At 35.0% G+C, this 27,675-nt stretch overlaps 1 protein-coding gene across 1 annotated transcript in view; it reads left to right on the forward strand.

Annotated features, from left to right (window-relative positions):
* The window catches only part of LOC136031117 (limb region 1 protein homolog), a 56,780-nt gene that overhangs the window by 10,504 nt on the left and 18,601 nt on the right, over positions 1 to 27,675 (forward strand). The window contains exons 2-7 of the mRNA XM_065710429.1: positions 2,265 to 2,389; positions 7,722 to 7,861; positions 10,883 to 10,983; positions 16,251 to 16,377; positions 23,070 to 23,138; positions 27,370 to 27,663. Of these exons, the coding sequence (XP_065566501.1) occupies positions 2,265 to 2,389; positions 7,722 to 7,861; positions 10,883 to 10,983; positions 16,251 to 16,377; positions 23,070 to 23,138; positions 27,370 to 27,663 (856 nt within the window). The remainder of the gene's footprint in view (positions 1 to 2,264; positions 2,390 to 7,721; positions 7,862 to 10,882; positions 10,984 to 16,250; positions 16,378 to 23,069; positions 23,139 to 27,369; positions 27,664 to 27,675) is intronic.

Genomic DNA, 27,675 nt, shown 5'->3' on the forward strand with positions numbered 1-27,675 from the left:
ATTGAGATTTTCAAGTGTGTTACATATTGTGTCCATAAGGAGAACAAGATAGCGGTTGGTAGATGTAGTGCGTAAGTTTCCAAATTGTTGTTGGTCAACATTTGTGATTATTTTTGCTTACAACCATTCGGCTAAAAAGCTTTCGTATAACTTGGAGAAAACTGGAGTAAGAGTAATGGGCTGGACACCATCATAATCTTGCTTGTTACCTTTCTTATTTTATGGGAGCAATAAAACCTAATTTCCAACAGTTTGGGAATTTACCAAAATTCATCTCAAGATAGTAATGGAAGTTTCACGAGAAGTAACACCTGTTTAATTATAATGTTAGACAGTACATTAAGGTTCCACGGACATGTTCAGTACCAAGTTGTAGGAGTTAACATGGCACTTGGACTGATAAAAAGAAGCATCGTCACTAGAAAACCTAAAAGGATGGAGAAGCTGTTGGCCACAGTATTAGTACAACCAAAACTTGAATTTGGATCCATAGCTAACCATCCCCACTATGAAATGGACAAACAGGGACCAGAGAAGGTCCAAAGAAGAGCTACTAAGCTCCTGAACAACTTGAATTGCCTGCAGTATGATGAATACCTAAAGAAGCTGAATCTGCAAAATTTGACCTACAGCAGGAATCACAGAGATGTAATAAATGATAAAGAAATTTCTGGATATGGAGACAGGAAATGACCTTTCTCTCCAGTTAATCAAAAATCACTAGGGGACACTCAAAGAAGCTACAATAGTTTACCTACAAACACCAACGAACAATCTAACTTCTTTGCGCCCCAAGGTGTCCCCTTGTGGAACTGTCTAAATGAAGGAGCAGTCCAGGCAAAATTCATCGAAGCATTTTAGAAGTCAGTGGGTGTTGACAGAGGAGACATGGAGTAAAAATTCAACTCGGATGCCTCTTTGTCCACACACAGAAAGTAATACCACGAGATCACTCACCCAGGAATATTGTACAGGAGGATGAACCTCTCCTTGTCACTGGCAATTGTGATTTAAGATAATTTAAAAAATAATACTCAGAAAAAAGGAAGCTACAGTAAAAAACTATCAGATTGGAGAAAAACAGCATTAAATTCTCATTTCAAATCTCTTTCTAAATGTGGTAATTTCTGCTGTTGTATTTCTCCCAACCAATCCTCTGTCCCCAACAGGGCCAGATATTACCCTAAGCTACCTAAAAGATTTTCAGATTTTTTTTTCTTCAAATTGGCTTTTCATTAGTACTATGAACCAATTTGTAATGAGAAATAAACACAAAAGACAAGAGAAAACCTTCAGAGTGAGCAAATCAATTCTGCTGCTATCTGATTTCTGTACTGTACTTTTACCAAGAAGTAGATCTACAGCCCAAGTGATGGCTGTGGAAGACATTTTTTAATTTTGCACTATTATTCTTTCCCTGCTTGTATTGTTTGAAACTTTCAAGCAAAATAGCTGTTGAATTTGAAAATAATTCAGGTTGGGCTTGGAAGTTGAAGTTTACTAAAATCCTAGCAGCCTTTTTATCAAGACCTACAGTCAGTGCCAGCCTTTGGGGGTGGCAAGTGGTGCGACTGCACTAACAGATCCCAATGTGTTAAAAATTAAAATCATATGAGTGATTTTGTAACTATGCAATATAACTTGTAAGCAATAGAACGTGTGCAGCCCTCTTTGTTGTTGCGCGGTTGTTGTCTGCTATCTTGTAAAAATCACAATGTTCCTGATGAACCCTAGGAATCACATTAATACTACTCCCGCTGGAAGTTACATTCTTACTGCTCCTGCTGTATTATGACCATGACGTTACGCCCCACGCAGTGGCGGCTATACAAGGCTTCGCGCACCAGTAAGGCTGCCTCTGCCTATAGTCCAAGTCAAGCACAGGGTAACTCAGCTGCAGTAATTTGCAAAAAAATCAGCGATTTGTACAACTAAAAATTATAACCCGCTCCCATGAGCTCAGTCTAATTCACTTCCCTATATTTATTTAGTGCTCAAAATACTTGGAAGCATCTGTTTTTTTTCCAAGTTTTCTTATACATGATTTTTTCGACTTTGGTAGCAGCTGCAAATCAGAGTTTTTACATTAAATTTCGTCTTGACTGTTAGTTTTTAGGCCAAGGAAAAATTCCAATTATAGGCTATGAACAATTGTTCACAAATAGAAACCAAAAAATTAAGAAATTATTTTTCAGGCTCTTCACCTCTTGCGATAGTGTTGTTGTAACCAAATGTAGAATGCAGTAACGAAGTTTCTATTTTAGATCAACTTTTTGTTTTTCTTCGGCCTGTATCTTTTTGGCTACGGTATAATTAGTCATTTCAAGAAAAGAGCTAAAGATGAAGATCTTGCTACTGATGCTGATGAAGCCATTGTATACAGAATCAGGTTAGTCATTGTTCTTTGTTTTTTACCTAGTTGAGTGTTTTATGTATAACAAATAGTGTGTGTATAACATATAAAATTTATATGTTCTTCTGGCCACGTTTTGTAGGGACGTACAAATATTGACTCATTAATTTCACAGAAACTTATGATTTGGCATGAAATTTTTCCCGAATTGATGAACAATAAATCAAAACAGGATAGAAAAATCTAAAAAAACATTACAGACTTATTTCTTAAATAATGATATTCGAAGGTTCCATTTCACCCCTATGAATGGTCTCTCATAATTTACATTTTTTTCTAAAAAGGTTTACATTTATTTATAAACTATACAATTGCTAAGGCCAGCACAGCTACGTAGACTCTCCTGTTCCCCAATCTCTTCAAAGATTCACTATTTACTTCCTGCTGTTCATATTCTATTTTCATTAAATCCTTTCTTATGACAACTTCCCACTCTGTTCAAGGACGTGCTGTGTGGTGCAGCTGTCTTAAAATTACTTTCCTCATGGCCCTAGAACTTGGGATCAAACCATACTTTTTGTATAGCCTACTGTTTGACCTATTATCATTGAAACTACTATTTAAAATTATGTGTACACAATTCCTCTGAATAATGTCGAGAATATGTTCTTCAACATTCTGAATAGCCCTTGGTTTAGAGCCATACTTGCCAACTGTTATTGCCATGATCTCTAGTATCATAATCTTATTTTGATATCTTCCCATTCTTTCAAACGTTTTTTTTGACTGCAAAGTAACACCCTGCATCTAGGTTATATGATTTTTTTTTACATCTTCATTTCATCTTTTCATTTACATTTCATCTTTTCATTTTTTTACATCTTCATTTCATTTACATCTTTCATTCTCACTTATAATTTGACCGTGGTAAGTGAAGCCACTCATTTGGTTGAACTTTTTGGTACCTAATATTACCTCTTCATCCTCATTTATTCATAATTTAAGTCTCTCCTTATTGTTACTTTCCCAACCTATTCCTGCAACCTGGATCCTCCTAATTTCATTATTAGCATGTCTATAGATAAAACTTTCTATACTTCTGACAATGTCACAGTGAACATGAAGGAGGGCAAGTGTGGTGAGTCTTTCTTCTGTCATTTTATTTTTTAGCCATGTTTTCTGTATTCTCAAGGTTGGAACACTTCATTTAGTAGACGCCACACTAATAGTTGGGGTCACAGGGATCTGCGAGAGCGCTGAAATATTTGGAAAAATATCAGCATTGCTCTTCTGTTTCTGTAAAACTCCCCCTAGTGTTCCAGTTACCCTACCCATAGCTGTATTCTTTTCTCTCAGATGAAGTCACCATGTTTGCCATATTGGATTTCATTTTGATATTATCTTTCTTTAATTACAAAATGCACTAGATATAGACTATAGAAGCTTGATATAGCAGTTTTATTTCAAATGAGTCCTTAACCTTCTCTCTATGTTGTTTCAATGCCCCATTAGTGCTGACAAAAAAAAATGAGGCATATCACTACATCTCATGTGGGAAAAAAAAAATTGATTTTCCTTGTTTCTCGGAATAGGGGACTATATTCTCCCAAACGGGGTTCTCGGCTACGGTGATTCCAGTTGTGCAGTTTGCATTTTGACCTGACGCTTTTTTTGTGGGATTTCAGGTTATTTTTCGAAATTCCTGTAAACTTATTTTTGGAACAGACTTTTATCGTTAATTTTGATTAATCGAAATAATAGTTACCATTCCCGAATCAGCTTCAAATGGTGATTCTTCCTGAATTGATAGATATTTTCAAAACAATTTTTTAACGTTTTGGTTACTAAGGACTGAACTCCGTTCTTTACTAGGTTGCAGCTATAACTGCAACCATGTAAAACTTAATTTTATCCAAAAGCCCTATGCTTTGCAAATCCTTCTAGAATCACAACTAATCCTATTGTGTCTGTTATTATTTGCTTCACTAAATAAAAAGAACCAGTTTTTCATTCGTACAACGTTTGACATTTGTACGATTTACAAGATGGTAAGCTGTAATAAAATGCCTTGTAAGCTCGACTCTCACCGAACACTCAAGACAATTTTCTAAAAACTTAACGCAAGTCAAGTGTTTGTCAGCAAAAATTTTCAAACATCAAAACGTTGATCTCATACTCAACTCGCGTAAATCCGATGCCAGGACTTTTAAACCACGCCAAGGGAGGGTGAGTCATCCCCATTCCCTGATCTCCCGCTCTCCACTGGATCTGTCCTTGTTTTATCTAAGCCGCTCAGATTATCCCCATAATCTAAGTCTAGTAGATTTACCATTCTCATTTTATACCAGACTCTCCCATAGCTTTTCTTGTGTTCCTTGGGACACAATGCTTCAGAATAATCCATATAAAACAGGAATAAGACACAGACCACCTTTGCCCCTGATTTTACGCCTAACAAATCACTAGCCTAACCTCCCAACTTAACTGCAGCAGTGTTATTCCAGCATTTAGCATCATTTACTTTTACGTAGGCCTGCCTATCTGGTATTCTGTTCAAGGATAGAACCATCGTTAAAAAGGTCTTATCAGCCCATTCAATCCCTGGCCATGATTTATAAAATTCAGGAATGAAGGGCTCTGATGATTCAGAAATTTCTAAGTTATTAATCCAAGTGTGAAAGTTTTGTCAAGGCATCCTCTCATTTTCCTAAAACTGTACTGTTCTTCCCTTGAAATATAATCTATACCGTCTTTTAGTCTAATAAATATCACCATGGTAAGTAATTTGCTACCGACAGAAATCAAACTATTTATTCCTAGGTCTGTACATTGACTCTTAGTAACTTTCTTATTAAGGGTATAATCTTTTCGTAATAGCACTAGATATTTCTCCTTTATATGAAATCATATTCCTCATTTTCTGTATCTTATCTCTAACTTCGTAAGTGTTTTTTTCCAGAAATTTTTTTACCATACTATCAATACCTTCCTGTTTTAATTTCCTATTATATTCATGCTATTTGCCTGTTTTTTTTTTTTGGTTTTGGTTTTTAATTCTGACCCCACTCCTCAAATAAGCTCCTGAGTGCTTGCCTACCTGAATGATCTATAATAAGAATTATTTTAAAAGTTTGGCAAAATCATATTAATTGGACATAGCTATGCACAGCTCTGTTTTATCAACAGGGGTAACTGTAGTTAAGCTTGTGCATTTGGCAATTATTAAAATATAATCCTCAGAAGTTGTTTTCCATGGGAAAAGTTTAAATAGAAGACATTATGCAAAATTAGCTGCAAGAACCTTGTTAAAGTATATTTTTCAGTCTTGGTAAGATATATAAGAATATCAGCTATCACTGGTTAATTGTAAATTTTGTTGTGAATAAGTCCAAAGGTCTAAAGATATAGGGTATTTTTCTACAGATCAGGTGATTCATACAAACCTTCAAAGTATAGAGCCATTGACTGGTTGCCATATTTATATTACATCTTAGAGAGATACTCTAACATAATTACTTATCTCGTAGATACACAATGCCAAAATAAAGAGGAAGCAGGTGACTGCAATCTGGTTCTTGGAGAGGTGGGGGGTTGTGGGGGTTTCACAGCTTGCTAATTGCTTTGATGGATCCTTGGGACAAATCTTAGGAAAGACGGAAAGTTCGTGCCCCCAGCCGTTCGTTGTTATGATTCAAGTCTGATAGTAGTGTGGCTTGGGTATTATGCCTCACTTGAAACGTGAAAAGAATGTATTGACAACTTCCCTCTTTGATTCTGTAATGAACATAGACCCAAAATCAATGTTATATTCAAGCAGGGTTGTGACTTTTTGAAATCAGCTGATTTAAAAGATTTTATTATTAAACCGAAAAGTGGTAATTGTGTTGTTATGTGAAAATTCCATAAGTTCTTTTATTCAAGGAATAGTTTGTTTTTATAAAGTGGTCGAGAACGTTTTAAGCATTAATAAAAGCGGAGAACTAAATGATGCTTACATTTTCCAAGACTAGAACAGAAAAAGCAAGAGGATATTTTGATTATTTCCAATGTGGAAACGATATTCTTTATAAGTGAGCAAAATATAAACTGGTAAATAATCTGTGCTTTTGTGTTGTATATGTTGTTAAGAATTTCGTTTGGTTGTACTTGTTTACTGTTTTGTTTTAATTACGGTTTTAAGTGTCCCTTTTTGAGTTGGCTTGTCTTTGTTGAGTTTAGCATACCTTGTTGAGTTTTTGCTTACGAATATTATCTTTTACTCAGTTGACGCGATTACACAGAAGTGAGTTGCAGATTAAAGACAAATGAATGTTACTATCAGTTGAATATGGGTTGAATGTCAGAGAGTATTCCCTGTTTCTAAAGCAGGGTAATATACCTACGCAGAATCAGCTAGAAACTCGAGTCCAACTTGGGGCTGTTAAACTTTTATTCAACAGATAATTAATAATATGCAATTAATCACTAAAACATGACTTTTCGGGCTTAAGAGGTTAATGCTTCGCATGCCAATTTGTCCCCATGCTTGATCTTCTGTCTGTAAATCTAGTTTTGGGTATTTATTATTTTAGTGAAGCCACTTGACGTCTTTGATTAAGTATATTTTGTTTGTAAGTAAGTTCTAAGTTAGGTATGACTTTTCTTTTTAAAAATTTAAGACGATTAACTCCTTGATTGGTGGCTCTCAAGCCTAAAGAGTTCTTATTTCAAAAAACTGTTTCTTTTGGTCATTATCTTTTTACTGAAGCCATCTGCTGTAGCCACTTCAAATAGTCTCATGTGGCTAGTTATTTTAGGCTATTTACATTCTGGGGGGAATTTACGATTTTTTTTTTTGTGAAAAAATTATCACAAGTACTAATAGAGCTGAAGCTGCTCCACATTTCTGAAAAACAACTAATGAAACCAAAAACAATAAAACAATTTATAAATTTAAAAAACTAGTCAAAGAAGAAACGTAAAATTCTCTATAGATTTCGGTTTATCTACTTCTGGTTTTCCTAGCTGCAATGAGAGTGGGGGGGGGGGTTATTCTCCCTAAATACAGTCTAAATTTTAAGTCCTCAGACTATAAATTTTCAAATCCAGACTATTGAAACCTGACAAAGAAAATTTAAATACTTCTGTTACAATCGGTTCACATTGGCTAAGTTGGCCTATCACGCTGGTTTAGACGAGGTTCGTCAGAATTCATATCCATTTTAGACTGAGTGAGTTATTTTTCGCTGACCAATCCGGGCCCACTTGTGTTAAATTGCAATAAGTAGCTTACGTCACGGAATGACAGTGTAAAACAGCTATAGCAGTACGAATGACGGTGAAGTATTTATTATCTTTGTTTTAACTTCTTCTCTTCCTCTCTTTATAGTTTATGGTTATCCTCATTTTCACTGGCCGTATCGATAGCATCTGCTCTTTTACTGCCACTATCAATTGCCAGTAACGAAATAGTTGTACAATATCCCAACAGCTACTATGTACAGTGGCTAAACACCGACCTGATCCACAGTAAGTATCCGTTCCTATAATAGTTACATCCAATTGTTATTAAATCTGACTATAAAAAATATAATCAATTGCTGTTAAATTTGAATAAAAAAGTGTCTATAACATAAAAATGAGAATTAGTATAAAAGGAGTCATGGTGGAAGCAAAATCTGACAAGGAAAAAAACTACTTGGTTGATACTGCACTTGAATAAGGACATGCGCTTACATGATTGCTCAGCATCAAGAAAAAATAAAACAGGTGAGGTCAGATTTTTGGTGATGGGTACATTTTGATGACGTTTTTGGCTTGACAAACTCAAAGACTAGAACTTCGAATATTTGATGATTGGTGTTTTTGCTTGAAAGTTATAGGCTAGAATTCTGAAAAAGAAAGGCGGGTGGAGAGCTGAGAAATAGTCAATCTGTAATATTTTCCATGAAAGTGCAAAGCCCAGGAATAAGAATAACAAAGATTGAAATAAGAAAGTCACCACAATGAGTCGAAGTTCAAATTCTTTGGAAACTCCATCAAAATACGAAAATATGATGAGTACGATGTTTGAAAATGGGGAAGTATCTAGCGATTTTAGGAAAATAATTAAACCCCTCTATAAGAAAGGTGATTGTGGTAATTAAAGGTGCAATAGGCTTGTTTCTGTAGGAAGCAAATTACTTGGTATGATGTTACTTTTTAAACATAGCAATGCTGTTGATGAAGTTTTAAGAGAAGAACAGTGCGGTTTTCAGAAAGGGGGAGGATACATAGACAATATTTTTACTTTTAGATTAGTAATTAGGAAGTGTCTGAGTCAGGAGGCCACTTTAGGTCTTAGCTTTCTAGATTATGAGCAAGGATTTGATTCAGATATTAGAATTTCTATTTTAAAGTAGGGTATCTATGTTAAAGGTATCAAGAGCAAAGAAAATTCATGTATCTCCCTTGTTTCGCTCCTGATTAAATTGAACATCCCCCTCCCGGTCTTTAAGCATCAATGCTGTCATTACCTGCCCTCATCTTGAATATCCTTGTCCTCTTTGGTACCCTTATATCTCCAGGGAAGAATAAAATAAATTTAAATCCATCCGAAAATGAGCCTGGGAGTTATTTTCATAAAAGATAAAGTTTCAAACTCTCTTCTTCTATTAATTGAAGCTTGGTTAGAAACGCTTGAATGCGGGAAAGGTACATTGTGCTCCCATTTTGCAGAAAGTGCAATGACAAACGCTTACACGATAAACATTCTTCCTAAGAGACACTCCCCATCCAAATTTTGACCGCCTCGTGCTGCTTGTCAACCCGAAACGTTCCTACTTTGTCCCTTGTTTGCGTTCTTATCTTGTCACCTTTTGCTAGTTTACCTCCACATATGAAAAAAAAAACTTTTGTCCCCTACACTACAGCAAAAATTTACAAAACATCACGCAAGTTCCTCTCTTTTTATTGGCTATGCAAGGGTTCCCATATTTTGTCTTCGTTTTGTCAATTCTTTCTGTTTTACTCAGTTTTAGGTGTATTGTTGCTTAAAATATATATATATATATATATATATATATATATATATATATATATATATATATATATATATATATATATATATATATATATATATATATATATATATATATATATATTTTTTTGTCCTACTTTTGGTTTTTGGGCCCGTAACACGACTCGGCACTTCAGGGCTTATCCTCTTACACGACTTAAACGACACGACTTATCTTCTTAATGTAAAACGAATTGGGAATTTCGTTGTCTATAATCCATACATGTATTTCTAGGGCTTTGCAAATTCATGAGTGTAGTATGATTTAACACATTTTTTCTTAAAAGACAGGGATTTACAAAGGGAGACAAGGAATTTTTCCAGAAAAAAGAATACTGGATGACCTGACCAGTTCTCAGTCACTTTCAGTTTTTTCGTCCTGAACCTTTTTACGCAGACATAGGTACAACGAAATGTCATCGGTAAGTAGGAATAGAGTAGCAACAAAGTGGGTAAAATATTGAAGAAGTGGAATGAAATGCACCGATGTTGAAACGACTTGTCATTCATAAATTTGATTGAAGAAAGACTATCAAACTTTGTTAACTGTACTAACACTTGACTATCTAACACATCTATCTATCTATCTAATCAGAGACTATCAAACATTTGACGATATAACAGTTGACTATCAAAATTTTGAGCTCATCCTCCAATTGAAGGATATAATAAGGGCCAAAAATAAGATTAAATGATCCCAAATAACAAATATCTTAATAGAAAATTTTGTTATTCTAATGGAAATCCTCGTTTTTAATTTTTCGATTATCATTAACATTTTATTAACTGCTGTAATATTATGTTACCTTTTTGTGCGATTCTTTCTATTTTATGATGATTTTCTTGTCAATAAATTAAGCTTCCTGTCTGTTCATTTCTATATTTTAAATTATAAGACCATTATTATAAGCCGCTAAGTGATATTAGAAAAATTAGTAAAAGTCCGAGAAGAACAATAAAAAATGAGTAAAAAAAAAAAAAATTGGCACGAAAATGTTCTCATACTGAAGACAAATTAGTAAAGGCATTTGCCTAAATATCTGCATCTCGCATTGCATTGAGTTGAACCAATTTTTGTCCCAGATTTTCGGTTTTGATTGTTATGTTTAGTCAATGTGGTCTTGAAATATATTTATAGCTAAATTTAGCAGTTAGGGTTCAATCATTTGGCGGTGATACTTTTTTTTTACAAGGTGTATTTGTTGTGAGTTGCGAATTTTCTGTTCAAGCATAAGGTCGATTGACTCTTTCTGATTCTTTGATGAAACAGGCATTTTGAAGAAAGAAAATTATAAGATGTGCCCTTCACATCTAACATGGTAGTATTGGATTTGGTAACAGTTTCTTAAGTAACCCCTCCGAAAACAATGATGAGATGTTTAAAGGCCCCGCATTATTTAAGAACAACTGGAATGTCAATGAGATGAAATGACTTCCAAACTTTCAATTATTCTAGGAGTGGTAAAGCCTGATTTAATTTATTTTCTTTATAGGCTTATGGAATTTGATATTTTTATTCTCAAATGGATCACTTTTTGTGCTTCTCCCGTTTGCTTACTTCTTCATTGAATCCGAAGGTTTACCTCATCGAAAGGTAAATTGTTTAATGATCCTTTTAAATACTTTCGTTTATTTTCAACTCTCTCTGTATGTAATTTTTCACATTTAAGGTGTTATGATTATCCCAGTGACGTGAATTCACAAAAATTTAATTGGAGGGGGGAGCGGTGTATTTCTCAAAACCTAGGGGGAGGGGCAAACCTTCTGGGTTTTTCAGTTATTATATGAAAATAAAAAAGGAATATTCAATGAAAATATCCCCTAAAAAGATATTTTTCAAAATCTTGAGGTGGGTAATAAAATGTAAGTGGGGGCACATAACTAGCACTTTCTCACCCCCACCCTATTGACGCCATGACGCATTAAGTCTTTGTGGCCGAAATATGTCCTGAAGATGAGCTATTTCCAGTTCTTTCAAAATCTGCGTTTAATGAAACCTCCGTTTCGTTTAGTGGTGCTGGTTTTTGAGACTGTAATTTGAACAAAATGAAGAAAAAAAAATTAAACATATAAATCTCGTCATTAACAATTCCATACCGCATTTGGTGTAAGATTGACTTTACTTTAGTTTCGTGTTTTGAATTTTAATATGCTGTTAGGGTCTATGATTATGGTTAAAGATTTCTTTAATTTTGCCAACATTTATTAACTACAAATGGGTGGCGTCAGAACGGGTATCATCTTTCTCAATCTAAATTAAAACCTGCATATATGAATGAACTTTATTACCCGTAAAAGTATAAAAAACACAAAGTACGGAGTATTATAAATAAACAAAAACAAAAACGATAAACAGCGTAGAAAGAAAAAATTCAAACTAACAAAAGACAACATGGACTAATTAACTAGTATCAATATGGAAAAAAGGCTGCAGAGGGTCATAAACGTGAATGAAGTTGATAGTCTTTTTACATAAATCATCACTGGAAGACCGAATCCGAGAAGGCACATCAATTAAACCAAATCGAGCAATTATTTTTTTTTTTTTTGTTTCTTTGTTTCAGTGCCATTTAGGAAGCCGGAGGAGGAATTTGCAATGTCTGAAATAAGCCGTACGTAGTGTATGTCGATCTTTTTTACGAAACAGATGAGCCATGCCTGATAAAAACAAAAGCACAGGGGCGCATTAAGCGTTATAAATCATACACAAACCGTTGCGGTTGTAACGGCTTTTGTTTGGGAATATTTTTCCGTAAGCGACGCGTAGGTTTTTCACGGCTTGATTCACTAGGGATGAACAGGTAGTGGAAAGTGTTGGGCCGAAATACAGACCAAGCCAACTAACTAAAGAAGAACATGGTAGAACTGCAGTCCCAGTAACGAATAGAGCGACCGCATAAGGGTTATTAAAACAAATAAACTTGCATTTAGACGCATTAACTGACAGTCCAATCTTAGATAGTTCAATGGTTAATATAGTAAAATTAGAAAGCAATCCACGGCGAGTCCGGGTAACAAGAAGAATGTCATCTGTATATACAATAGAAGACAAACTAATATTACCGTAAAAAATAGAACTTCTAAGGGGACGCAGGCGCGATGCAAGCACGCATTTAAATATACTAGGAGACAATACGGCACCTTGCCGAACTCTCTTATTAATTTTTACCGGGTCAGATATTTGGCCATTCCAGGTAACTTGAATTTTAGACTTTGAATATCAAGAAGACAATAAACTTAGTACGGAAGGGTTAACACCTGGAGACGCAAGGGAAAATAGAGCCTCAGAGTGCACAATATTGTCGAAAGCTCCAGAAATATCAACAGTAAGACAGTATAAAGACATTTTAGTTTTTACGGTATCTTTCATGAGTCGGCTTAAAACATGATGTGCGTGGGAGCAACCGAAACTTGTCCGAAACCAAATTGAAAAGGCGTAAAATCACAATTCGACTCAATTTCTGGTAGTAACAAATGTTCAAGCAACTTATTTTAGAAACACGATACTGTAATGGGACGATAATTCACACATGACGTGGGGTCCTTGCCTCGCTTTTGAATAGACGTTACACGGCCACAAAGGAAACTATCATTTGATTTTATTTTTTTTTTATCTTAGCATTGCTCCTAATGGGTGGAAAATTTACACCTTGACCGATCCATCATTATACCTAACGTAATTACCTATTTAGCCCTTTATCAAAAGAGCAAATTTTTGAATTATTATTTTTGAAGGCGAAACTTAGATTCTGAAGGTTTAATCCCTCTGTGTAAGTTTTGGTATGGAATTTTTCTGAAGACGACTATGGCAAGACGACTTCTGAGATTCAGCTTTACCTTTCGAACGAACCACGTTTTTGGATTGATTTCTGCATCTTTCAGATTTTAAAAGTATGTTAAAAATTTTAGAAAAAAATTGCAAAAATAGGAAAATTCGGTGGAATTTTACACCTTGACTGATCCATCATCATCCCTAAAGTTATCACTTATCTAGCACTTTATTTGATTTTTTTTTTTAAGTTGAATCTTCAATTCTTAAATTTAATCTCCCTGTGCATTTTTGATATGCAATTATTCTTCAGACTAGGGCAAGATGACTTTGCTATCATTTGACAGCGGAGATTGAGCTTTATCTTTCGAATGGCCCACATTTTAAATTTATCCCTTGCATCTTTCAGATTTTAAAAGTATGTTGAAAATTTTAGAAAAAACCGCGAAAATGGGAAAATTCGTTTGTTTTTCTAGCGAATTTTGATCATTATCTGTGAAAAAGTCTAGCATCGTACTTCTTTGTTAGTATGTGGATAGATCCAAAATACTAAATTCGGCATTTTATGTATCTTGTCCTTTTTATGCGAGTTACAGGTTTAGGGTAGTCGCAAACACGCATAATAAACCTTCAGTGAGAGGTTAAACCTTTAGCTAAGGTCGAACAGAAGAGGGATAATTTTATCAAATGAAATTGATCTAGTGACTTTTCGTTCGGTTTGTGTCTGGTATGTCTGATTGCATATTTATCCGAGTTTTGCATAGCAAATTCCTTAAAAAAAAATCTTCGTTTGAATACCTATCGAAAAAGAATGCCAATGGTATATTCTCAACAAAAAATTAGGAGAAATCTTTTATTTATTTAAATTCAATAAGGTCGGCTGGAGATGTGAATTTTCAATTCTCATTATTTGGGTTCAGAGAAGCCAAGGAGATTAGTTCCCGAAAGTCCCCTCGTTCCTCAGTATTATCAATATTTTATCACTGAAAGTCGCCATCAAACCAGACCAAAGTATACACTGTTTAAAGAGTATTTTGTAGTAGATTGAAACATCTTCTTTCTTACTAAAGTTGGGATGGATGAACCATGTGTTGTGAGTATAAATAGTTTGAGTGCATTGATGCAATGATGCAATGCAATGATGATGGTGAAGTTGGGGAGGGGGGGGGGACCAACAATAAAAAGCTCCGCGAGCAGTGCTGAATCGGTCTAAGGCCATTGCAGCAAATCTGAAACTGGGCAGGGTCTGAACCAGCTGCAAACGGAATGATCGTTTACATAATGTGTACCTTCAGTCTTAAATATCTCATAAACGGCTGGGACTTTTTGATTGAAATGCTCAAGGAACATTAGAGTAGGGGGGGGGGAGATGAAGTAGACCAGGAATCATGGTTTGGGAGAGGGGTAGTAAGTTGGTACGTCCTTCATTCCAAAGTATAATTGGGGGATTCATGAAATTAATCCGTGTGAAAAGCACTTGCCTACTTTCGTGACAAATTTTTCAGGTAAAAAGGTTAATCCTATTGGTGATATAATTTCCAATGAATCATACCTTCTGAAGGCACGTGTTGTTTCTAAATTCTCATCTAACACTGAAGGATAGTTTTTTCCATCAGCCAGCGAGGAATCTGACTGCCGAATCGAAATTTAAATCCTGTAAAAACATAGCTTTCAATAAAAAGTAATAGTTCTTTGATACACGAGATAGATGGTAGATGATAAGATGTTTTTTAAAACATATTAAAAAAATACCAGTGAATAACAAAACCATTCAGTGGTTCTTAACTGAAATGGTAAAAAATATGCGAGGTCTTGTATGCATACTGAATTGAAAAGATGAAATGGACAGTTTCAAGTTGAAAATCTGAATTCTTGAAAGAAAACAAAACAAAGAAGTTGCATAAAAACACAGCTTAAATTAATGAGTTATGGTATCAAAAATTGATATATCGTCAAAGAGTTCAACTTGCAGGGAAACTAAAAATATGCTCCTAATTCCTTTCTTATACTTACACACAGGCGATCAAAAAGGGAAAATAATTCCCCCTCCCCCTTTTTTCGATACCTAAGAAGGCTTTAATAAAGAAACGCAAAATTTTACAGCATTTTGGGAAATTTCTATGTAAAGGAAATCGTTTCTGAAACATTATTACATCCCCCCCTGGTATGGGAAAGGTTTCCAAGCTGCCAGTTGCAGAATTCGAAAGAATTCCAAAAGCTGCCAAATCTGCCGACAAATTTTAAAATCTGCCTACATTTTCGGCCATGAAAACTGCCAAGTAGCATTGCTACTATGCTACCTCACTTTTCCCACGGCGCGAAATCTTTGTAGGAGTATTAGCCCGCAGATCCACAGCGATGTCGTCAAGTAGCACTAGTGGATTGGCAAGTCCAAAACGAGAAATATTCTTTTTGTTTTTATGCCATTTTGGTAAATATAGTAAGAATTATACCTAAGCTGGTGGTAAGTTTGTCCACTTTTTGCTTTTTAAGTAATTTTTCTTCGGATGAATCGCATTTTTCCTGAGTTATGCTAAACATTCATGTTAACTTCTTTTTTCCTGAGCCACAGTGTAAACTTTGACAATTATTCTTTTCTTATACCTAAGTTTGCCTACAGTCATCAAATGAGTTACACCAACATAACTCTGTATCCTCGTCCCAAAGTTAATAGGCAAAACTAGAAATTCCTGCACCTATATTTGGCTTATGCTTAAATTAAATGAATATTTTTGACTAATGCTACGAAAACAGGAGGGAATGAAGGCAAACAGACGTACTTTACCGTCCTATTAAAGATTTAAAGCCCCTCTCAACATTTTTAACCAGTGAAAAGGTTCATCCTGCACATTTTACCTAGGTCAAACTCGTCCTAGGTAAGATCGAGTTCGAGTCTAGGTCGAGTTCAGCCAGGCAAATCAGTTTGTTTTTAAGTATACACAACTTTTTTCCATGATATGCTTAAAAAATTGAAGAATATCTTAGCAGCTCTACTGCTATTGTATCTCCCCCCGGGCACAATTTTAAGTTTCTTAGTGTTTTGCCAGTAGTAACTTTTATTACAGCTATTAAATGTGCATTCTATTTTTCAGGGCATTACAGCACGAGTCCAAGAAACTCTCCTATTGCTCGTGCTACTCTCTATAATTGTTATGGGTTTGGTTGTGACACTCTCAGCTCTCTTGGACAGAAGCCAAGCGACATTTGATCTGCTTTTTAGTAAGCTTTTCTTAATATCTTTTTCTCTTGTAACTGACAAATTATTTTAATTTTGGAATCATTTGTGTTTAGGTTTGGAGTTACCAAGGTGGAGCCTACTCTCCATTAAAGAGGAGTATGAGAGAGAGAGAGAGAGAGAGAGATCGGTATATTTAAAAACTATCGTAGCATAGAGCTAAATTCAGTTTTTTCACAAAAATCATACATTTAAACAAAAATCACACACTACAACTCAGCATTAAAAACTGATGTGAAAAAAGGCACAAATGAGTTTGCGTATCGATTGGTTCGTACTTTAGGGGGTACAAGTTTATTTCGTAATCGAGCTCGGCTATTGGGAGGGGCTGGTTCGGGTAGTAAAGATCGGTGGCTCTTATTGGCTAGGATGAATTTTCCAAATTGGTGAATAAGGTGTTCCAGCCGGACTTTAAGTGGAGATAAATTTAATTTAGCGAGGGCTTGATCGTAGGGTATGCCACGGTCTCGGAGTATAATCCTTGTTGCTCTTTTCTGGACACACTCTATGTCGCGTAATAGGTACGCTGTGCGGATAGCAGATGGACCCCACACCGGGCACGTGTACTCGAGCAACGGGCGAACATAACATGTGTAGGCATGGAGAAGGCTTTTAGTATCACACCCAAAACGCCTCATTTTGGTAAGTGTCTGAAGGCTTGCATTAGCCTTGTGGACGGTTAAATTAATATGGGCACTGAAACTACAGTCACTAGTGAAAGTTACTCCTAAGATTTTTATTTCGTTCACAATCGGGAAAGGGACTAGAGGCATATCTATATTCCGCTTCAGAGGGTTGAAACGAATTATCTTCGACTTGGCTACGTTAAGGAGTATGAATATTTAGAAGTCGATTCGATAATCCTTCAAGTCAAAATACCGGTCTTTGAATTCTTCGTTTGTCCACTAAATTGGATATTTTTAATTATAATTATTATTAGAAGCTAATATAATTACTAATTAATTATATTATACTAATTATAAACATGAATTTACTATATTTAAGGTTCCTTACAAGGGTGGGGGCATTTAATTTTATAAGATAGCAATGTAGAGATCTGAGCAAAGTAGGGAAATAATTTACGGCAATGGAAATTTTATATGAAAAATATGACGTCAGTCTTACTGAACACACGACCCACACACCTAACGGGTGTTGCAACTATCAGATTGTGATAACATATTGGATGACCATGATATCCAGCCCAACGGTTAAAGGTGACATTCCAGCGATAAAAACTCCTCACAACTTAAGCTAACTTTGCTCCTTTATGATGCTGTAACAGAATGATAAAAAGAAATACGAATTGGCCTTATATTAGCCAAACGAAATCTCGTATCAATTGCTTATCTGAAACCTGGATTTCTGTAAATTTTGATGTGCCTATGCATTTAACATAAGAAAGACTGTGTTTGCTATTCACTAAGTGCTTAAAATTACTTGCTCATTTCATTTGGAGGTGGTTAATTTAATGAACAGAAAAAATATGGCTGTTCATTAAATATAATGAACAGGCAATATTTGGACTTCCTCTAACAGGTCCCATAGGCTTGCGGATGGCATTGAATCCTTGGTATTTTCTTGTTTAGATGCACCTCTTTGTAATATAGCAGACAGGGGCGGGGGAAGGGAAGGAGATTGCGATAGTAGTAAGCCATTTTTTATGATCACACAAAAAAATTCTGCAATATTTATTTCTCTAATATTGAGGAGCATCAGAGAAATGTAAATAAGGTTACAAAAATAAGGAACAACAACACAGTAGGTCTAGGAAAATAATTGAACAGATTGCATCGACCAAAAATGGCGAATAGTTGAAATTTTGAATGTTTAATAAATTCTGGAAAAATGAGTACGGTTATGGATAGAAAAACTATTTACAAAGATTTGCGGCATAAGCTATCCATTTTAATCTGAGCCCTTTTCAGTTTGAAATTTTGAGACCTCTTCATTGTTACTAAAACATTATAAAGATAAAAAAAATCCCAATATTTTAGGTTGTTAACGCAATATGCAAAATGAAAAAATAGAAGTATAAAACAACAGGCTAAAGTCTTAAATTTTGAGATTGAACTACATAAAGCAAAAACGCCGGAATATTTTGGGCTTGCAACTGAAAAACTTTATCATTGTAGAAATTCAGAAAAAGAACTAGAAAAATATATCCAAAAAAACATTCCATCAGAAAAATGTTTTCCAGTTGTTTTCTAAAAGGACTAAGGTGCTCAAAATGTATGCCAATTAACTATTGTCCTTAGAAATCTAAAGTTTGACACACAGATAACAAGCTTCTAATATGAAATTGAAACAAAATTGAATAACTATCTCTTGTAAAAATACATTGGACTTTTAGGAAATTATAAAATCTGGAAAATCATTAGTTGGGGCATAAACACAGGTGAGGGCGATTTCACATGACATCCTTAATACAATATTTTAAATAAAAACATAAACTGTAATATATTAAAATCGTTCTATCGAAGAAAAAAATGGCAGTTCAGAAAGTCAGTGCGCATGAAGTATGAACTTACCTTGTGAAAGTCAATATGATTAAATAAACTTTGAAAATGCTAATGATAATATAAGAAGTTGATTTATTTCCTCTGGGGGTAGCAGACGAACAAACCCTTTCATATTTTTAAATTTAGTTCAATTGGTAGGCTTTTCACCTCTTCTCTTTTTAGTCAACTTTATTTGCATTAGCCCAAGCTATGTGTTGGATTTTATTGCCAAAAAATTATTTTACTTTTGTAGGATTTCAATCAGACAATTTTGTGGTTGTTGGATCTACAGTTATTATTATTATTTTTATGGATCCTCTTTGGTTTTCATATTATTTGGAACTGTATTTGTGTACACTGCCGTTTTATTAAGAGGAGTACTAATCAATTTGGGAAAGTAATAGAAAATGTTTTTAAGATGCGAGATTTTTTCCTTTGTGTATGGGTCCCTTCTTTCTTTTTGTTATTTTCATGTCTATTTAATTGTTGACACGGGTTTTCCAAGAGAGGGACCAGGGGACAGGGGGACAGACACAGCTTTCAAAGATGGGAGCCGAAAGGATAAAGAGAAATACTTCTATTTTAATCAAAGCTTCTTGAAGTACCCCCCCCCCCCCCTGGAAAAATTTCCTTGCCAGAATCCTCTCTCTTGAGTGTTGTTGTTTTCTCTTGATAAAGCTGCTGGACGTGAAGCTATAATACTCGGCCCTGGTTCGTTTGCTTAGTTCGCTTTTGAAAATGTCTAACCCACTTTTATATATTTCTCAGCTATCATTTATTTATATTGTGCTAATTAAGAGTCGACTTTGACACCTACTATAATCAGAAATTTGTTAAAGCTCTTTTTTCAATTTGCATGACATGCGCCTTGGGTATGCGCCTCGTGTATGCGCCTTGGATTACCGAATTAAAGTCACCAACTAGATGGGCTACTGTGCTTAACGCCACGCAGAGATAGTCGTCCAAACCATCTTAGGATTCGCTTGTGGACGTAAATGGAGAATGAATCCTAGCAGTAATTCCAAAAGGTGGTAGACTATAATTATATACCACACGCTGAAGGGCTAAGCGATCTATATATAGGATTAACAAACCACTTGGCAGGGTTTAAAACCATTCAACTTTTGAAAGCAGGGGTTATACATTTCTCCAGAACGAGGAATAATGTTATTGGCTCACGACAATAAGTAACTGATGGAGGCCAATTAAAGCACAATTTTGCTTGGAAAGGGAACTAATCCCTCTTTTCTCTTTGGTCTTGATCTTTGTAGAAAACCTAATACCAAACCATTTTCCAGTCTCCTAGAGATCCATTGGAATCTATACAACAAGAGTTAAGAGCTCATATGGCACGTGTGATGAAGTTGGAAGAGCCAAGAGCTCATATGGTATGAGCTCTAGCAAAATTCTAAGAATCAATAGATTGCTTTAAAAGCAAAATCAGAGGCCTAATGCTGGTCGGGATAAGAGCTCTGGGTCACGAGGTCCTTCTAAATATCAAAATTCAATAAGTTCCGATCACCCACTCATAAGTTAAAAATACCTCAATTTTTCTATTTTTTCCTCTTCCTTCAGCCCCCCAGATGGTCAAATCGGGGAAAACGACTTTATCAAGTCAATTTGTACAGCTCCCTGACACGCCTACTATAACTTGTGCTTATTCTTCCCATTAAGTTTCATCCTGATCTCTCCACTCTAAGCGTTTTCTTAGATTTCCGGTTTCCAAGATTTTTGTTTTCCCCCTCCAACCCTCTATGTCCCCGGATCTGATTCGAATTGAAAATGGAGCATCTTAGACATAAGATTCTTCTATGTATCAAGTTTCATTAAGATCCGATCACCCATTCGTAAGATACCTCGATTTTCACGTTTTCCAAGAATTCCGGTTTCCCCCTCCAACTCCCTTCAATGTCACCGGATCTGTTCGGAATTTAAAATTAGTGTTCTAAAGCACAAGATCCTTCCAGATATCAAATTTTATTAAGATCTGATTACCTGTTCGTAAGTTAGAAATAACTCATTTTTTCCAATTTTTCTGAATTACTCCCCCCCCCCAACTCCACCAATGAGAGTGGATCCTGTCTGATTATGTCAGTCACCTATCTTGGACTTTCCACCAAGTTTCATCCTGATCTCTCCGCTTTAGGCGTTTTCCAAGATTTTCAGTCCCCCTCCTGACACTGGATCCGGTCGGGATTTGAAATAAGAGATCTGAGTTTTGAGGTCCTTCTAAATATGGAATTTCATTAAGATACGATCACTCCCTAAGTTAAAAATACTTCAAATTTATAATTTTTAAGAATTAACCCTCCCCCCAACTCCCCCGAAGAGAGTGGATCCGTTCCGGTTAGGTCAATAACGTATCTAGGACTTCTGCTTATTTTTCCCACCAAGTTAATTCCCACCCTGGGAATTAGGCAGCGGAGTCACGCAAAAAGACATCATATCCAATATGACATCATCTTGTATATGAAAATGCATTTTCTATCAAAAAGTGTACTGCATTTTAATGTGATATTTTGTGCTTACAAAAGCACAGAGACATAGCAATTTTCTTTCAAATAAACCCTTTAACACCCTTTTAAGATGTTTCAGCGCCCCACAAACGGTGAATAAAAAAAGGGAAGAAGTAGGGAAAAAAAGGAGACACGTTCCTGCTTCCTCATTAGACACGTTCCATTTCTAAATGGAATTTTCTTTTAGGGTGATTCCACTGGTGCAGTCTTATTTTGATCTGATATCATTTTGTGGGGTTTTAGGCTAAAAAAATTTGCCATTAATAGCTGATTCAGGAACGTTAAGTTAATCTCGATTAGTCTTACTAGTAAAATTATTTCGAAAATAAATTCATGGAAATTTAGAAAAATAGTGGAAAACCCGACACATATCGTCAGATCGAAACCAAAAGTACATAATAGTAGAGAGTCATAGATTCAAAAAGTGATTTACTCTGCGATGTTCTAGCTAAGAAGAACAGAAGGCATTTCCTGTGTTTGATATTAATATAAATTCTACTTTCTGATGGTTTTCATATTTAGTTGCTAGAAACAGACAGCAAAGTTGAGTCTTTTGCTAGCATTTCTGGCAAATATATATTTAACATATATTCTTAAAAAGCTTTTGAACTAACCTGTAAATAATATGTCTATTTTCCTCTCATATTAAACTACACTTACGTGTTGCTGCTGTGTTGTTAATGTCTATGTTTGTCTTATCTCAAGAAGAATGAAAGGTAGTTGATTGTCTTCAGGCAAAAAAAAAAAAAAAAAAAAACAAGACGAAGGGAAATGCACACTCTTTTGAACATTTAGAATGCAAAAATCTCTAGTTTCCAAAGGTTTTCCGCGCTCCATCGCATCACGTCATAGCTTTTAGGTTAGGTACTGGCTGGCTGACATTTACCCACACTGTCAATTATTCTGTATGAAGTAAGATCTTTATTAAAATGTAACAGAAAATATTAATCTACAATATTATGGAAAATATTTAGTAATATGAAATAAAATAATAGTTATAAAAAATGTTAATTAATTTGTTTGTCCTACTGAGACTTATTTGGGCCTGTTCTCAGTGTCTCTTTTGGTTCTCTAAAGATGTGGAACTAATTTTATTCTTTTCTATTAGATGTCTATTTTTGCTTGCAAGAATACAGACTGTTTGGACTTGAGAGCTTTTGATGTGACAGTGATTTTGTTACATTGAACAACTGTTTATAACAATTCTAAAAAAACCCGACACTCATTAGCACCTTTAGCGTTCTTTTAAATGTGAAATTATTTCCAATTAATTGCAAATTACTGAATTTACTTTTATTACTTAATTTATTTATTTATTTTTTATTTTAAATTTATTTTAATTTTAATCCTAATTCATTGTAATTTTCTACTTTTTAATTTTGTTATAATTTATTTAATTAATTAATGTACTTAAATTTTCGTTAACTGTAAATTAAAATACATTAATTGTAAAATTAATATCTCGTAGATAACTCTCTATGAGTCACCACAAACAAGCTAATTTTGCTGTTTTTGTTGACAATGCAGCACAATTTCTTTTGTATTTAATGTATTCAATTTCAATTAATTAAAGTAATTTAATTTATCAATATAGTTTAATTTAATTTAATAGATAATTTAATTATTTTAGAAATGATTTAATTTATTTCTTTTTTTCAGACATGTGGGACTCATATTTACCATTTTTGTATTCCTGTGTATCGTTTTGTGGTGTTCTGATGCTGTTGCGTAAGTAAAGTTTTTTTTTTATCTGATTTAAATTAAGGGCTATAGAACTGCTGCATTATTAATATTTTTTCTGACTTAGAGAGTTTTAGGGCTTTTACTCTGATTTTGATTCTCATATTCACTTTCCTCTGGGGCTTGCTCCAGCTACATTAATGTTTCAGTATACTCATAGAGGTTGTAGGCCCTTGAGATGATTGTATTTGAACCTGAAAAACCACAAGAGCTTATAAGCCCATTGAAACACTTGATTTTATCCTGGAAAGGAATTGGACTGAAAAAAAAAATACACTATATTAGTCTGAATAGTTACCCTTAGGATGTGTTGTGGGTCTTCTACCACCTAAAGGTTTAATGGCGAGAAATTATTCCATATGTGGACCCAAAGTGGGTGTTTTGATGTTGAGACCCCATTCTGCCAGCTGGGAATTTAAGAGCCAGAAATTACCCCATACATCGAAGTGTGTTGCCCGCTTTACGTTTTAGCTATTAAAAAGTTCCCCCCATTGAAATAATGAGTCTTAAAATACATACGGAGAGGGTGCTGGTGTCTTTTTGTGGTGCTCCAAGGAGATCCGCGAGCAGCTCATCTATTAAGTGATCGAAATCATTAATGGGAGCCTGAAAAAAGAATAAAAATTGTTATTCCCTTTAAACACTTATGATTTTTGGCTGTAAAAAGAAATGCATTATTAAGACCTAGGGTTCTTGACCCAAGGTTCTCTATTAAAATCTCTCGGAACTAATGAATAAGTCCCCTCAACGCTCCAGCTATTTTTCATGTATTAAGCTTGAAATGAAATATTATTAATTAGAGAAGCAGTGACTCCTCAAATACCCCTTCTTAGAGGCAGGGTCCCTTTCAAGAGTAAAAAGCTACTAAAATGCGTCTCATATACTTAGGTTTTGTTGAAAAAATATCAAATACAAACTTCCAGTTAACCACCTTAGAAAGCATGATGTTAAAAACTTATTTTCAAAATGCTACCATTTGCTAAGAGATTACATTATTTTTAGAAGCAGCAATATCCTAGCTATTTCCCCTTGATTAAGGCGAAAAAGTGTTATTTTAGCTATTTTTTTAGGACCGGAGGAAACTTGAAACCCCGTCAAAACTGTCGAGAAGGTCCCATTATTACACTGAAAAGAAATTTTTATAGGACGGGTTAATATTCTCCTCTTCCTCTCAGAGGTATGGGGCAAGGTTCCCAACGTCCTACTTATTTTAATTTTTTTAATCCCTACAAAATAGATTCATCGTGCTGAAAAAAAATTTAACTTTTCGAGAAATTTGTATGATTTGCACCTACGCTAGAGCTGACAATATCGACTTTGCACAGCTTTGTAAAGAAAGTCCAGGACACAAAAGGTCATGGGGCACAGGTGTCGATGGGCCGGCAACTTCACTGCCATGGGACTTGAGGGGCGTAGAAGGGCCTAAATCAAATTGCTTAGAGGTTGCAAGTCTTGAAGTGACCGAATATTCGGCTCTAGGCTTGGTTGGAGCAGCTTCTGCCCTTGCTCTTTTGAGGGAGAGGGGGATTGGTCAGAATTAACTTCTAGTCAAATTTACTTTTAGCAGCTCCCCCACAGTTTCTCTTGTTCCTCAAGCGTATCATCAAATTTCTTGTTATAACAAATAAAATTCTTTAATCTTTCCAAATACCTTGAGCCGAATTTTAACATGTCCCCCAGTTAAATTGGCTTCTAGTAACTCACACATGGCTGGCCATGTTCCCAAGCATATCATCAAAATTCTTGTAATACTTTTTTTATATAGTTTTCCCAGATAACTTGAGTCTAATTTTAACATGTCCCCAGCTAAATTCGCTTCTAGTAGTTTACGCATGGCTGCCCATGTCCCGGAGCATATTTTAAATTCTTGTAAAAAAAAAGTTTTTCCAAATAACTTGAACCTTAAAAATTCTAATTCTATAACATTTTGCAAAATCTCTATTGCTCTCTCAAAATCACTTAACGTCTACCTGCCACCCTTCCCCTCACTACACCAAGGTCAGGAAGTGGTGTCAACTCCCAACATTACAGGACCACGAAATTTATTTTTTAACTTGTATTTTCAATGAAAATGCAAAAAGCCTTTCCTCCATAAAAATAGTCTCCAAAATTGCTGATTTGCTTTAAGTATTCTACATCAGTATCTTTTTTGCTGTATAGTTAAATATTATGCCATACTGAAATTTTCCAAGTGAAAATAATACGTTTAAACCTTGAACATTCGCTCCTTTTCATGATTAACTAACGACTAATAATTTACACCCGATCTATGCCCCCTTCGCCGAATAACTGTTGGCTGATTAAATTAGATATAATGGCATTTTTCATATCAAAATAGCAAACATTACATCTTCCATTCCCCTTAAAAAATAAAAGATATAGTGTAAATATAACATTCTCTTTTACATCACTTTACGCAAAGATTTAACTAAAGGCATCTAATTTTGCAGACGAGTGTAGGTGTTAAAAGTGAGCCTTTTCGTCCAATTGTTTAACCCTTATGGTAGTTGACACCTGCTCACTGTAAATACGACCTAGCGGAAATGCACCCTATGCACGAGGGATAATAACTAATGTGTGTTTACCCACCTGTTAAAACATGCTTTGATTAGCAAGGGGCTTTCGAAATAGTAGACAGATTTAGAGTAAATCTATATGACAGAAGAAAATGAAATTATTATACCTGCAATAAAACTTCTATGCAGGAGGGTTACGGTGTTCATCCAATATAGAGAGTTATATCAGCTCAAATTCGAGTAATTATCTCGCCTCGTTTTTGGTTGGGGGGAGGGAAATATCCTTAATATAGATAGAGGCTTACCTGCTGGTATTTTTGGGATATATTCATTTTAGGAAATCGAGTTGCATGTTACAGGTTCAATTGAAGACTGATGAAAGTCCTCATTTTGATACCTAATTTTATACCCCTCCCCCGGAACAAAGGAAATTACCCGATCCTGCTGGAAGAATAACTAGTCTTTGTTCCTAGAAAATCGTACTGTACAACTGTATAACGATTCGCCATTGCTCCTGGAAATAGTGGAAAAATCCATTGTTTGCTGACAATAAAGGCTCTGTGTGTGAAACTAAAAAATATTTGGCTCTGACCAATTTGGACTGTTTCCCTAATTGGGGCCCCGAAGGTTTTTCCTGGCCCTTGCAGGTTTTTAAACAATCAAAGAAAAAATATTCCCTATGATTTAACGACCAAAAAATCATGATTTCGTGGAGGGGGGGGGGGGCTGAAGATTTTTCCCTGGCCGTCGTGGTTTTTAAGACAGTAAAAAAAACATCCCCTATTAGGCGACATACCTGCATCTCCTAGAAAAAAATCTATTATATATTGAAGCGCCTTGAAGAAAATTAATAATACCTGCGTCTTGACGAAGTTTATTTTATAAATTTTTGGCTGGGATTCGAGGGAGGTGGGTCGTTTCTGGGCCAATTTAGGCATCACTACTCCTGTTTGTGCCGATGATAGAAATTTTTAGATTCAGTATATTAGAAAGTGGGAAATTTGTTTTTTTATTCAATGGAGTAGAATTTTCTTTATGAAGTTTGGGAATGGTAAGTCAATAAAAATATTCCAAGATTCCTGCTTGGAAAATATTAAAAATCCACTCAAGGGAAGTATTATTTAAGTTATTTAAAAGCTTTGAGACCACCTTGATTGAAAAATTTGCCGACAGGAATTGGATACTATTTACACTGTATGTACATTGAATAGACAACGCTTTCCTTGACAGTTAGTAAAAGATAAAGACTTTTTTCTTTATTTTAAACTAGCCTCTCTTTAGCTTTTCTAGCCATTGACACTTTTAAGATCCCCTATCAGTTTCTACTAAATTTGCTTTTGGAGTTCTCTGTGGTGCTGGGAAGATTTTCTAATAGACCCTTTGTCTTTGAGACGGTCAACCAACGTCGAGACTAGCGAAATGATTTTGAAGATGCTGAATCTTCTTGAGGATCTTTAATTGAATTTTTGTTTGTCAACTTTGTACTCTGCTATGTCATTGTGCTTACTTGAGTGAGTCTAATGATTGATTCTACGGGGAATATTGATCTTTAATGAAGCAGTGTGAAAAGCCCGCTTAGTAATTGTAAAAGCAGCTTTAATCTATACACCCATCATTGCGCACAGCCGTTATGTTTAAATTAGGATTTTGTTTATTTATTCTTGGTTTATTTTATTGATGGACTAATTTTTTCTGTCTTTCAGTCTGTACACCGGTTGGTTTGGCTCATCTATTTACAGTTGTGAGTAATTTGCTTGTGAAGCCTTATTTCTTAAGGGATCTGGACGATGATTTAAACGTTGCCAGATTTGAAATGGCCAATTTACAAAGAAAGTTAGCTGTTTATTATACTGACCTTAATTCGACGAAAGTGACACGATCTTCATTGAGTAAACAATTAATGAGCGGAATGCACTCAGTTTTTAATGAGCGTGCAACATATCTTGATGAATTGAAGAAGAAGATTAAGCTAGTCAAAGAAGATATTACAAGATTAGGTATTTATACTG

The sequence above is a fragment of the Artemia franciscana genome, chromosome 9, assembly GCF_032884065.1.
Source record: "Artemia franciscana chromosome 9, ASM3288406v1, whole genome shotgun sequence".
In the NCBI taxonomy this organism is placed as follows: Eukaryota; Metazoa; Arthropoda; class Branchiopoda; order Anostraca; family Artemiidae; genus Artemia; species Artemia franciscana.